Source organism: Macaca mulatta, chromosome 7 (genome assembly GCF_049350105.2).
Source record: "Macaca mulatta isolate MMU2019108-1 chromosome 7, T2T-MMU8v2.0, whole genome shotgun sequence".
In the NCBI taxonomy this organism is placed as follows: Eukaryota; Metazoa; Chordata; class Mammalia; order Primates; family Cercopithecidae; genus Macaca; species Macaca mulatta.
This window is the reverse complement of record NC_133412.1, coordinates 17,521,917-17,535,596: the sequence shown is the minus strand read 5'-3', so window position 1 is coordinate 17,535,596 and position 13,680 is coordinate 17,521,917. Positions and strand designations below refer to the sequence as shown.

Genomic DNA, 13,680 nt, shown 5'->3' with positions numbered 1-13,680 from the left:
CCAAAAGTCTTTAAAGAGAGGGAGAGGGAAATTAGTTGGCACATTTGAGAAGCAGCAAGGAAGCTGACTACAGCAGTGTGGGTGAGGAAGAGGGGAGTCAGGGAGGAGGTCAGAGGAAGAGTGGGGTCAGATAGGGTAGGGTCTTACAGGCCATGGTAAAGTCTTTGGAGGGTTCTGATTTGGCTGGAGGTGGGTACGAACAATAGAGATGAGTCATGAGACCAGATGAAAGTCGATGCAAGCCTGGACAACACAGTGAGACTTTGTCTCTACTAAAGATTAAAAAAATTAGCAAGGTGTGGTGGTGTGCACCGACACTCCCAGCTACTTGGGAGGCCCGAAACCAGGAGATTGATTTCACCACTGCATTGCAGCCTGGGCGACAGAGCAAGATCCCTGGGTCAAGGCAAAAAAAAGATGTAAATATTTGTTGCCAGTAAATGTTCCTAGTTTGAATTTATGGTGTTTTAATTTTTTTGGAGGGGAGGATAGGTGGCCATGCTATATTTAATTTTTTTTTAATCTACTATAGTAATAGTAATCTTCTTGTTTATATCTTGCTTTTATGTCACACAGGCAAAAGATTGCAAAACCATCTATTACACTGAATTCTGATTAAAATTTCTGATTTCTCCAAAATTATTTTGGGGATAAGCAGTGAAACAGGCAAGATCAATGCATAAGACTGCACAGTGTATTTGCTGCACAAAGGTACCAGGCTGAGGGCGTAAGTGGGGACTGAAGTTCAGTCAAGCTATGGTGCATTGGGAGGTACTGAATCCACTAGAGGAAGGGGCCTTTTCTAATTTGCACAAAGGTGCTATATGAACTAGTAGTGGCACTGGGGATAGAGTTCAAGCTTTAATCCATTGTGGGTTTCCTTTCTTTCTTTCTTTTTTTTGAGACAGAGTTTCACTCTTGTTGCCCAGACTGCAGTACAATGGCATGATATTGGCTAACTGCAACCTCCACCTCCTGGGTTCAAGCAATTCTCCTGCCTCAGCCTCTCAACTAGCTGGGATTATAGGCATGCGACACCATACATGGCTAATTTTGTATTTTTAGTGGTGATGGGGTTTCACCATGTTGGCCAGGCTGGTCATGAACTCCTGACCTCAGGTGATCCACCCGCCTCAGCCTCCCAAAGTGTTGGGATTACAGGTGTGAGCCACTGCACCCAGCCTAATTCACAGTTTTAATACCAGTTATTAAATAATCTTTTCATATACTGACTTAAAATGCCATCTTTGTCCTATTAAATATTCATAGCTTCTTATGTCTCTAGTAGAACCAAGGACCCCATTAAGGTAGAAGTTTGCCGTATTACAAAAAAAATTTTTTTTTTTTTTTTTTTGAGATGGAGTCTCGCTCAGTCGCCCAGGCTGGAGTGCAGTGGCGCGATCTCGGCTCACTGCAAGCTCCACCTCCTGGGTTCACGCCATTCTCCTGCCTCAGCCTCCCAAGTAGCTGGCACTACAGGCGCCCGCCACCACGCCCGGGTAATTTTTTGCATTTGTAGTAGAGATGGGGTTTCACCGTGTTAGCCAGGATGGTCTCGATCTCCTGACCTCGTGATGCGCCCGCCTTGGCCTCCCAAAATGCTGGGATTACAGGCTTGAGCCACCACACCCGGCCACAAAAAAAATTTTTTTAAATGCATTTTCCTCACTAGGGAAACCTTAATTTTAGGAGCCAAATTAGAAGCTAATTTTGGCACATTAGAAGAACTGGTGCAGTTGGAAGAATTCCTTATTTTCAGATGCAACAGAAAAGCACTTCTTTGCTGTCTTTGCTTAAAGGCTTCAGCTTAAAGACACCAATGAGTTATTTCAAAGAACCTTGTGCTAACCTTCTCAAAGGCTTTCTTATCCACCTTGAGATAAGCTCAACCAACAGTCTGAAATCCTACTGCTCCAGGAAAATCTTTTTATTTCCAGGTTCAGGTTTGGCATCAGTTAGAGCACTATCAGTGGGTGTACAAACACTTTGTGAATGGTGAGATGCTATATGTTATGTGGTCTCTTTTCAAACAAAAGTAAAACTCCTGCCTTTTCAGCTGTCCCTCACTACCTAACCAGGTCCATCACTACACTATTACTGCCTTAGTGAGACAAGAAATAAGAACCATTTGAAACTTCTGCCAAAAAGGAAATGCTTCCTTCTCCCAAGACAAATAAGCATAAAATATAAGGTAAATAGAAAGGATCTCACTTTGTGGTTTTATGCTTAGGCAAACAGAAAACCTAAGACATTGTAAGTCCTAACTGGTCAGGTGCCTTTTCTTCTCTCTACAAAGAAGGGCTGGGGTTGGAGGAGATTGGAATGCAAGGAGGGGTGGCAAAACAGCAAGTTCTCTAACAAAGTAGCTTCCTCAGATTCTCCTCCCTTTCCTCACAGCCTACTTTCAGAAACAAAGCTTTACTTAACACAGCACCCTGCTGTCAAGGTTGCTAAAGAATTCACTACATAGTAGCTAAGCCTATATTAAGAATAAATCTAAATTTACTGTCCAGTCTCAGAGTAATAACTTCATGTGTCAACAGAGTGAACTGAGAAATGAGGAGAGCAGAGAGGAGAGGGGCTTGATTACGTAAAAGATACAGATATATCATTTTACATCATCAGTACGGGAAGCAAATGTGAGAATGTTTGGAGAGCTGTATTTCGGTTAAGAGCAAATATTTCTAAGTTGATTATCTTTCAGATCCAAGTCATGTTGCAGTGCTTCAACTATATATGCTTAAATATTTTTAGTTGAGACATACGTAGGATTTTTTGCTTTCCAGCAATCTTAGAGCAGTAACAGTGACAATTAAAGTAAAAAAAAAAATAAGGCACTAGCATGGAGGAACATTAGGTAATTTTGATATTTAGATATGAAATTATTAGATAATTTTCTTTCGTTTTTTTGTTAGAGGCAGGGTCTTGTTCTGTCGCCCACAGCAAGAGTGCAATGGCGCAATCATGCTCACTAAACCTTGAACTCCCAGGCTCAAGCAATCCTTTCGCCTCAGCTTCCCAAGTAGCTAGGACTATAGGCATGTGAGACCGCACCCAACTAATTTATATTTATTTTTATTTTTTGTAGAGATGGGGCTCACTTTGTCACCCAGGCAGCTCTCAAACTCCTGGCCTCATGTGAATCTCCCTCCTTGGCCTCCCAAAGTGCTCGGATTACAGGCATGAGTCACGGTGCCCAGCTGATAGCTGGATAATTTTCATTGCCTTTTTCTACCAATTTTCTTCCCTATCCCTGAGGCCAGGTGTAATTCATGCTTCCTTTTGGGAGTCCAGTACTTTATCTAGGCCTATTCTCTTCCAAACTATTTCATACTTCAAAGTTATCATTTTATTCTGACCTCCTGCTTCCTCAAATCTTTCAAACAAAATTTCCTTTTATTCTTTCACTGACCCTTGCCCCCTCCAAGTCATTCTGCATGTAATAGAATGGTGATTTTTCAATTTCTGAAAGGTTGCTAAACCCTCTTTAACACATTTGCTTTTATTTTCTAACAGTCAGATTCCTAATCAAGAGACCCAGTAGCAGCGCCACTAGATCATATAAATAGACCAAGGGGCTTGGTGGATAAAAGTGAAAGCATTAGGGGCGGGCATGGTGGCTCACGCCTCTAATCTCAGCACTTTGGGAGGCCGAGGTGGGCAGATCACTTGAGCCCAGGAGTTCGAGACCAGCCTGGGCAATGTGGCGAAACCCCATCTCTACAAAAGTACAAAAAATTAGCCAGATGTGGTGGTGTGAGCCTGTGCTCCCAACTACTTGGAAGGCTGAGGTGGGAAAATTGCCAGAGTCTGGAAAGGCCAGGTGATAGACTGGGCAACAGAGGACACCCTGTCTCCAAAAAAGTGAAAACATTAAAACATAAGCCACATATACAATCATGCCACTTGAAATTGAAGGAAATTTGGTCTTATGCATATCATCTTACCTACTTTTCAGTCTAGACCACTTATTTGAAGGTCAGACCCACCTAAAGAAGCAGTTGGCTATTCTGTCTCATCACAACCCTATTGCAACAATTCTAAGTCTAGGATATATAAATTTCCATGGCAAAATAGCCCCTCTCTGCAAAATTAAGCCATTTGTTATTTTAGTTTGCAAAAACTACATGACATGTTAGAAGCACAAATTTAACAGATACTATTTTATTATTTACAAAATACATGGTGATCGTAAGAGAACATTTTACAAATTACAAATGGGAAAAGTACAGGGAAAAGTAGAGACAAATGGGTTAAATAACAAGGTAACCATTTGTAATGAGCCTGTTTAGAATAAAATAGTTCTTCTTAAAAGTTAGACAAGGCCATGAGTAAGCATATCACTGTGTAAAAAATGTCAGTTTTTCGTATATTCGAAATATACGTCTACCAAAAAGCAGAAAAGCAATGGTAGTGCATCTAAATGTGTCCTAAATTAAATTACAGCATATACAGTTCCAGTGTTCCACAATACAACCATTGCTCTGAGGCAGGAATCTGTGAGACTTCACTGCCTAGCTCACTGAAAGAGCAAAGCCCCAGGACTAGTTAACTTCCCTACCTTCCATAAGGCTTTGTTCAGGTGACTTTGGAATGTAGTGTCAAAAACCCCATTCATTTCTGCTGCAAGCTCCCTCAGAACAGACACTGTGGCCTCATCATTGGCATTCAGAATCCGCACAAAGAATTTATTCCACAATTCACCATCTTTTAGCCTAAAAATATATAAAACCATTTCCATCAAGATTAGGCATATGAAAATTATAATTTCTTTTAGTTTAACTCAGTGGTACATTTATGCACCAAAATGGTGTAAGGTAATACCTAGAACTCTAGGGTTAGAGATCATTCAAATAGTCCTTTGAAAGCCCAGGGAAGAACTACAAAAAAGGGCTACCATAGTGGGAAAAGCCAAGATACAATGCACATAAAGGGAAAGAAGTTCTCTCATCTAAATCTATAAATTTCCTCTGTGTACTAAGGCATAGCACTTTTCTTCTACAAATAGAAGAAAAAGGAATTTTATTTCTTCCAACTTTCCTAGAGTCTAGGTCATCAAAAAGGCTATAGCTCCTTTCTCCCACCCAAGTAGCGGATCATCTTTACAATTCTCTGAGAATTGTAAGCTTGACTAAAGTAACTACTGCTTAATATGTTTGTACCTTTGCTTATTATTATTTTCTTTTGATCAGAGAAACTTCCCTTATTAGATAAGGCAGGGCTGTTAGGAAACCCCACCTGACCCCACTTGTTTCTGCTTGTGTTAGCCAGACCTGTCTGGCCCATAGCCAAGTGGACATACCTATATCTATCCTATATGTCTTACATTGTATTTCAAGCCTATTTTAAAAAGTACATGTAAGAGATAACACTGGCCAAGTTCTCAATTAAATAAAGATAAAACTATAATTCAATTATTCAAAGAAGAAAATAGAGAAGGGGCATTAAATCTTCAACACGGATTTTTTTTTTAACCAAAGAATATAACAATAGGTGACAGACTGGCAAACTTATGCTGGGAACTTATTTGCTAAGCTAAGCTAAAATGGAACATAGATACTTAAGTTGTTTGTTTTTGTTGTTGTTGTTGTTGTTTTTTTTTTAGATGGAGATCTCACTCTGTTGCCCAGGCTGGAGTGCAGTGGCACGATCTCAGCTCACTGCAACCTCTGCCTCCCGGGTTCTCAGGTTCAAGTGATTCTCGTGCCTGAGCTTCCCAAGTAGCTAAGATTACAGGGATGGGCCACCACACCCGGCTAATTTTCTTGTATTTTGAGTAGAGACGGGGTTTCACCATGTTGCCCAGGCTGCTCTCAAACTCCTGACCTCAGGTGATCTGCCTCAGCCTCCCAAAGTGCTGGGATGACAGGTGTGAGCCACCATGCTCGGCCAACTTAATAATTATGAGCAGGCTTGAGGGAGTACTAAGGTTCTGAGACCAAGCAGTGCTTATTAAGAGACCATTTACTTCTTCACCAGGAGATTCAATTATCTGGTTCGGTTCTATCCACTTATTAAATACATAATAGCCTAAAATTAGCATACAGTTTAGAAATGTAAGTCTTTTCAAGAGATGCTTATTAACTTTTGGTAATAATCGTTATTAAAAAGCAATTTAGGCCAGGCGCAGTGGCTCACATCTGTAATCCTAGCACTTTGGGAGGCTGAGGTGGGCGGCTCACGAGGTCAGGAGTTCGAGACCATCCTGGTCAACATGGTGAAACCTTATCTCTACTAAAAATACAAAAATTAGCCAGGCATGGTAGTACACGCCTGTAATCCCAGCTACACAGGAGGCTGAGGCAGGAGAATCGCTTGAACCTGGGAGGCAGAGGTTGCAGTGAGCTGAGATTGTGCCACTGCACTCCAGCCTGGGTGACACAGCGAGACTCTACCTCAATAAATAAATAAATAAATAAATAAATAAATAGGAATTTAAGGCTAACACCAATTGATTAGGAAATTATTCTCATGAAATGTTTATTTTCACATATCTAAAGTGGGAAGCTTCCATACTATAGCTGTAGTCTGGAAGATACAGCTACATTCAGAAAGAGGTCCTGAAGTCTGAATAGTTTTGAATCTTATTTTTAATGAGCAGTTCTTTTATCCTGCACTAGATGCTCTGCTGATACTCTAATGAAAACTCGCTGAAACTACTGGAATCATGGCATTTGGGTTAAAAAAACTAAGGCTGCCAAAGCAGAGATAGCACCCAAGAGAAACAGAAAATTACAGGGACGGGCAGAGACCCTGAAATTCATCAATACTTACTCAGAAATATTTTGGCTAAGTTTCCAGAAGGACCCATCCCAGAAGACCTGTAGGTGTTCCTTGAACAAAAGTAAATGTGCTAAATCTGCTATACCAAACAGGTCTACCTGAAATCACAAAAAGCACCATCAGCTAAAATAATTCTCTGCCTCTACCATGGCAGCTTATTTCGGTAGGAAGTTGAAAGGTATTACAGTGCTTAACTAAGTTTATTTTATGACATACATTTTAGTAGACTGTTCCTCACCCTTACAGTAAAGGGAGAAGCTCTCCAAAGAAATGATCAATAGAGCCAACTCTAGGAGATCTCCTTAAGAACAAAAGATGAAATATTTGGATTATCACATTCAAATCTGTAGACCTACTGAGTTTGCATGAACTCCAACTGTGATCTAAATGGGGTCCACATGATTAGTTCAGGTTTGTGCTACATATTCAATCAGCAAATGTCTTATGTCTAGAGCTGAGTTAGAGTGAATTTCTGCATATAACGCCACCATACAAAAGACTTTACGTTTGTGCTAATGTTCTTTTTATATACATTACTTCATTTACTCCTCACAACAATTCTGATAAACACACAGCAGAGACTGTTATCCCTTTTTTACAGAGAAGATCACAGAAAATGACTTATAAAAGATTACATGGGTGGTAGGCAGTAGGAATGGCCCTGGCACTTGGTTACAGTTAGTCATGTGTTTGCACGTGTATGTGTATATTCGTCAATGCTGTAACACAAAAATGTTACATTTTACTTCACTTGGTGATATTTGAAAACTAGGTCATCTATTCTGGGAGAGTCAATATCAGTAAACACCAGCTTTTATAGCTTATCCAGATAATAAAGAGATTAAGAAACCCTCTCCATATTTGCTCAGGCTTGTTTTACACTTACCTGGTAGGGAGAAGAACAGTTAGCCAGGATCTTTTGTCCTTCCAGGATCTGTACAGTCCGAAAGCCGCTGAGGGTAAAAACATCTAGTTGTACCCTAAGGTCAACACTGTAGGAAAAGTCCACTATCTTCAAAGCTTGATTGTTCTCGTTACAATCATAGGGATCGTGGATTCTGAGCCCAGATTTAAGAGAAGGAGATAATAAAAATAGGCCATGAAAGAAGCTGCATAGCTGGTCTTTAAAAAAAAAAAAAAGGTACCTTGAGTACATCTTAGCTATGCCGACAACTCCCTCCAGTGGTTAATTTTGAAAATGCACCTGTAAGACTCAAGAGTAGTGGCAGTGTCCACCCAATGCGGAAGGAATGTCACCAGTTTGGTGACACAAAGTATATTTCAGTCACCATGCATGGCCACCATTAAACATTTATCAAGCTTCCATATTATATAAAGTAAGTATGGAGGCAGAGCACAGGCTTCTTCCCTGTACTGTACACATTAACACATACAATTGCAATGATTTATACACTGACAGGAATTACGATGGAGGAAATTAAAATTTTATAGGTGTCATAGCCTTTCTTGTTTACTATTCCAGATAGGCTTTCCAGGTATTGTTCAGATTCTTCCTTCCAGAGTTTAATGGAAAACAATGCAAGTCTGTTTCATAAAGTCCTACCTATATTGTAAAACACCGTATTTTATCTTACTCTTATTCGTAATTCCAGTTCTTATTTACTAAAAAAAACCTTTATAATACTAATTAATTATCAATTAATTTTGTTTTCCTTGGGTTTATCTATCCTAATAACGCTATTCTCCATGGAGACATAGGAACTGTTTATAAATGAAAAGAGTGGGTTTTCATGTGCTCCTTTTGTCTCTGTTTTTCTCAATTAGTTCCCTCAAACTCCTGATATTGGTGCAATATTCCTAAATACAGGCTTTAACTACTCCAATTACATACCTCCACAGCACAGAATGATCTATGTATTTTACTTTAAAATTGACAATTGCTCCCATTTTTCCTTCGCACAAGATCCAACCTTTTTTGGCCACCATTAAACTATACTATAATTAAAAAAAAAAAAAAAAAAAAAATATATATATATATATAGTATATATATCTATTGTTACAATCATAGGGATTGTGGATTCTGATATATAAAAAATATGTGTGTATTTTATATATATATAAAATATGTGTGTGCATGTGTGTGTTTTGTTTGGTCTCTTAGACAAGCTCTCACTGTCACTGAGGCTGGAGTACAGTGGTGTGATCTCAGCTCACTGCAGTCTCTGCCTCCTGGGTTCAAGCGATCCTCCCATCTCAGCCTCCTAAGTAGCTGGGACTACAGGTGTGTGCCACCACGCCTGGCTAATTTCTTAATTTTTTTGTAGAGATGAGGTCTCATTATATCGCCCAGGCTGGTCTTGAATGCCTAGGCTCAAGTGATCCTCTGCCTTGGTCTCCCAAGGTGCTGGCATTACAGATGTGAGACACCATGCCCAGTGTAATTGTAAAATATTTATATAAATTTGGAGGCACAGGAAAAAATGTTTCATAGATTAATAAAAAGAAGCATGCATGAAGGTGTCCTAGTCCTTTAATCAGCTACTAACTCACTGTTACTTTGGGTAGGACATTCCATTTTTTTGGATCTCATTTTCCTCACAAAAAATATGTAGAAACTAAAGTAAGCAACTAAACTAAGCAATTTCAAAAGGTTCTTTCTGGCTTTTATTTATTTTTGTAGAGATGGGGTCTTGCTATGTTGACCAGGCTGGTCTTGAACTCCTGGCCTCAAGAGATCCTCCTGCCTTTGCCTCCCAAAGTGCTGGGACTGCAGATGTGAACCACTGCATCCAGCCCTTTCTGGCTTTTGTTGTTTTGTTTTGAGATGGAGTCTTGCTCTGTCACCCAGGCTGGAGGGCAGTGGTGCCATCTCGGCTCACTGCAAGCTCCGCCTCCTGGGTTCACGCCATTCTCCTGCCTCAGCCTCCTGAGTAGCTGGGACTACAGGTACCTGCCACCATGCCTGGCTAACGTTTTGTATTTTCAGTAGAGACGGGGTTTCACCGTGTCAGCCAGGATGGTCTCGATCTCCTGACCTCATGATCTGCCCGCCTCAGCCTCCCAAAGTGCTGGGATTATAGGCATGAGCCACCGCGCCCGGCCTCTGGCTTTTTTTTTTTTTTTGAGATGGAGTTTTGCTCTTGTTGCCCAGGCTGGAGTGCAATGGTACGATCTCGGCTCACTGCAACCTCTGCCTCCCAGGTTCAAGCAATTCTCCTGCCTCAGCCTCCCAAGTAGCTGGGATTACAGGTATGCACCACCACACCTGGCTAATTTTGTATTTTTAGTAGAGATGGGGTTTCTCCATGTTGTTCAGGCTGGTCTGATCTCAGGTGATCTGCCCACCTCGGCCTCCAAAAGTGCTGGGATTACAGGCATGAGCCACTGTGCTCGGCCCCTTTCTAGCTTTAAATTCCTTATCAATCTATGTGAAATTTCTGATTAAATTTGATAAGCAGTGACAAAGTAAAAAGCAATGCCTCTTTAATACTATGTGCTTTCCTAGAGCCTCTGGTGGCTGAGAGAAGGGTTATCGTACTCCATAGACCACAAATGCCTAATTCTAAAAGGCTTAGAAAATACCTCTGCTTCCAATTTCCATAGCCCTGGGAATTTCAGCACTGTCATTTTAATGTTGTTAAGTAGAGTGAAAATATACCAGGGGTTCTCATATTTGGAAATTTTGGGGGATTTTTGGTGGTCACAACGGCTTAGGGGATTGTTACTTGCACTTAATTGGGTGGGTGGGGGGAATAGGAATATGAAACATCCTGCATTGCTTAGAACACACCTGCACAAAGAATTGTCTCATCCAAAATATCTATGGTGCCCTGGATGAGAAATGCTGCTACATTATGTCTGGGAAAGACTTTGACTCTGCTATCTCAGGGGAGAAGGTGGGATTCTCTAGTTCTTTTGGTTACAATCACGGGAACACATTGAGGGTTCTTTTAATTTCCATGTTAACTGTAATTTAGAGTCTAATTCAATCTCTTCTTATAGATTAAGTAGTCAGAAGAAATGTAAAGAATAAGTCCAGCTATTAGTATATACCAGTGGCCTCAGAAACAAAGTTAACACCTCATCCAAGACATCCGCTTGGGCAGACAAAGCATCTTTAAACCAGGTTGCTTTTACTCAAACACTATAACACCAATGATCACTAAAAGAACGTAGTAGTCCTCTAGTCCTTTTCACAAAGCAAAAATGTTGGACTGTTTTTGCCTAATTAATGCCTGAATGTGATCTATATTTTCTCAGTTCTTAGTATTCATTTATCCTGCTCTGTGCTCACTCCTTGAACCTGATGGACACACTGGGTTTAATTTGAACACTAAGCCCCATTCCTTGGCATAGTTTGTATTTGAACTCTGGTTTTACCCACTTCTCTTGGCTAACACGTCAGTCAGGCCTGATTTAAGCTTTGGTCTATGAAACTGAGCAGTGCCTTGATTTTGCTGGCATCCTCGCTAGATTGGCACGGGTCCCACTCAAAGAATGACTAAACAATCCACTTTATATTCCTCAAAATATTCATATTTTATATCTTGTCTTGATGTATATCATCACAATACTCAGTGATTAATTATTTTATCTGATTTAGTCTATTTCCTCAATGTGTTTATTTCTTTGAATTATTTTAAATTATTCTCAATGATTTTTTACTTTTAGGTAAATATTCTCTTAACATAATGTGTTCCTCCATATGGCATTTATCAAAATGCTTTAAAAACTGGCAACTTGGCCGGGTGCAGTGGCTCACGCCTATAATCCCAGTACTTCGGGAGGCTGAGGTGGGCAGATCACTTGAGGTCAGGAGTTTGAGACCAGCCTGGGCAACATGGCAAAACCTCATCTCTACCGAAAAATACAAAAACTTAGCCGCGCATGGTGGTGCGCGCCTGTGGTCCCAGCTACTAGCAAGGTTAAGATGGGAGAATCGTTTGAACCTGGGAGGCGGAGGCTGCAGTGAGCCGAGATCATGCCACTGTACTCCAACCTAGGTGACAGAGTGAGACCCTCGCCTCCAAAAAGAAAAAAAAAAAAAGTGGCAACTATCCATGTTTTAAGAGAAAGCTGATAGAATTATAACAATGAAAAGGACCAACCTGTTTCTGAGAATCAGACTCCTTGGACTCAAGTCACCATGGACTATTTCTGCTTTGTGAAGCTTCTCCACTATTGTCAAAAGGTTATAAATAATCAACACTGCTATTTCATGGGTAATATATTCACTGTGTTGGAGAAGATCCTGGAAATTGAAGGACAGAAAACTCACTATTTCTCAAGTTTGGCAGATTGTAGTTATACTCAATACCTTGGTCACTGATGGTTTGTAGTCTTCCTTGTTCTCTACTGGAACACAGGCACCTCTGTAGACTGAGTCTATGTCCCAGTTTTAATAATACTGCAATCTCCCATAAGATTGTTTGTAAGGATTTAATGACATAATGATGAATGGCATCAAGAGTGAGCTGGCCCAAAATAGGTACTTAATAAATGTTTTAAAATACCCTCATTCCAACTGTTTTTGAGAATTTATATTATCATCAAAATCTGTAGCAAACCTTCTTAAGAAGAAACCAAAGAGTAAAATGACATATTGTGTCTGGGTTTAAAAAATTATCCAGTGGGGGTAGCATAGCTAAAACAAGAGTGGCCATGAGCTAAGATTATCATAGATGACTAGTTCATGGGAGTTCATTGTACAATTCTACTTTTATTTATGCTTGACAACTGACCAAAAAAAGTTAAAAGAATACCAAAGAGATCTTTGGTCAAAATAACTTGAGAAAATGATCAATGCTTTTAACTTATAATTGAATTGGTCTATTTCTAGAAGATTGATAGGTTTTGTACTAAATTCCTATGAGAAATGGAGCACAAATCTCTCTACTTGAGGACTTTAAATTATATTTTTAGTATTACAAACCTGAAGGGTGAAGCAGTTTATATATTGGTGCCAAACAATACAGCCATCTTGATATTGATAACAGCTGCACAAATGATCAAAGGCCTCATTTAAACGTTCCTTTAACTTGAGGTTGATATAAAAGTCCCATGGGACAGGTTGAGAAGATACCTGTAAGATATTGTATTTTAAAAATTAAATTCAATTAAGTATATGGTTATGGCTGGCAGGTTGAAACACATTCCTTCCAGCCCTTCTGATAGAGAAATAATAAAGAGATATTTTTAAAGGCATAAATCTACTATAAAAGACACAATAGCAACAAATTCTGGAAAGAGAATAAGCTGGAAAGAGAAGAGGAGGTAACAATCCAGTTAGAATAAAAACTGATTTTGGCAGAGGAGAAAGCTGAGCTACATTTACACTACAAGGCTATTTCCCTATAGTATATAACCGCCAGCACCAATTACCCATGGAAGTGACGCTGAGGGTGGAGCTAAGACAGGAGTGACTGAATCCCATTTAAGAGGAAGGTAGGCCTAGTGTAGTGGCTCATGCCTGTAATTCCAGCACTCTGGGTGGCCGAGGTATGTGGATCACCTGACATCAGGAGTTCAAGACCAGCCTGACCAACATGATGAAACCCTGTCTCTACTAAAAATACAAAAAATTAGCTGGGTTTTTGGTGGCGGGTGCCTCTAATCCCAGCTACGCGGGAGGCTGAGGCAGGAGAATTGCTTGACCCTGGGAGGCAGAGGCTGCAGTGAGCCAAGATCGTGCCATTGCACTCCAGTCTGGGTGACAAGAGCAAAAGTGCGTCTCAAAAAAAAAGAGGAAGGTAGACCCCAGCTTCCCTCCTCTGCTCCAATAGCCCAGCCCAGCAACTACCTCTCCGCTATTCTCGAAGACCAGAAGTTTATTACCTAGTGAGTATAAAACAGAAGGGCGGCCGGGCGCGGTGGCTCAAGCCTGTAATCCCAGCACTTTGGGAGGCCGAGACGGGCGGATCACGAGGTCAGGAGAT

At 40.4% G+C, this 13,680-nt stretch overlaps 1 protein-coding gene across 11 annotated transcripts in view; it reads right to left on the bottom strand.

The window, feature by feature from the left end:
* Positions 1–4,148: 4,148 nt before the first annotated feature.
* BUB1B (BUB1 mitotic checkpoint serine/threonine kinase B) overlaps positions 4,149–13,680 on the bottom strand; it is a 62,224-nt gene continuing 52,692 nt past the window's right edge. For all 11 annotated transcript variants that reach the window (XM_028850732.2, XM_028850733.2, XM_028850734.2 and 8 more), the window contains exons 19-23: positions 12,678–12,827; positions 11,854–11,996; positions 7,670–7,841; positions 6,775–6,881; positions 4,149–4,715 (exon numbers count right to left, since the gene is read on the bottom strand). In XM_028850732.2, coding sequence (XP_028706565.2) covers positions 4,520–4,715; positions 6,775–6,881; positions 7,670–7,841; positions 11,854–11,996; positions 12,678–12,827 — 768 coding nt within the window. In that variant the 3' untranslated portion in view covers positions 4,149–4,519. The remainder of the gene's footprint in view (positions 4,716–6,774; positions 6,882–7,669; positions 7,842–11,853; positions 11,997–12,677; positions 12,828–13,680) is intronic.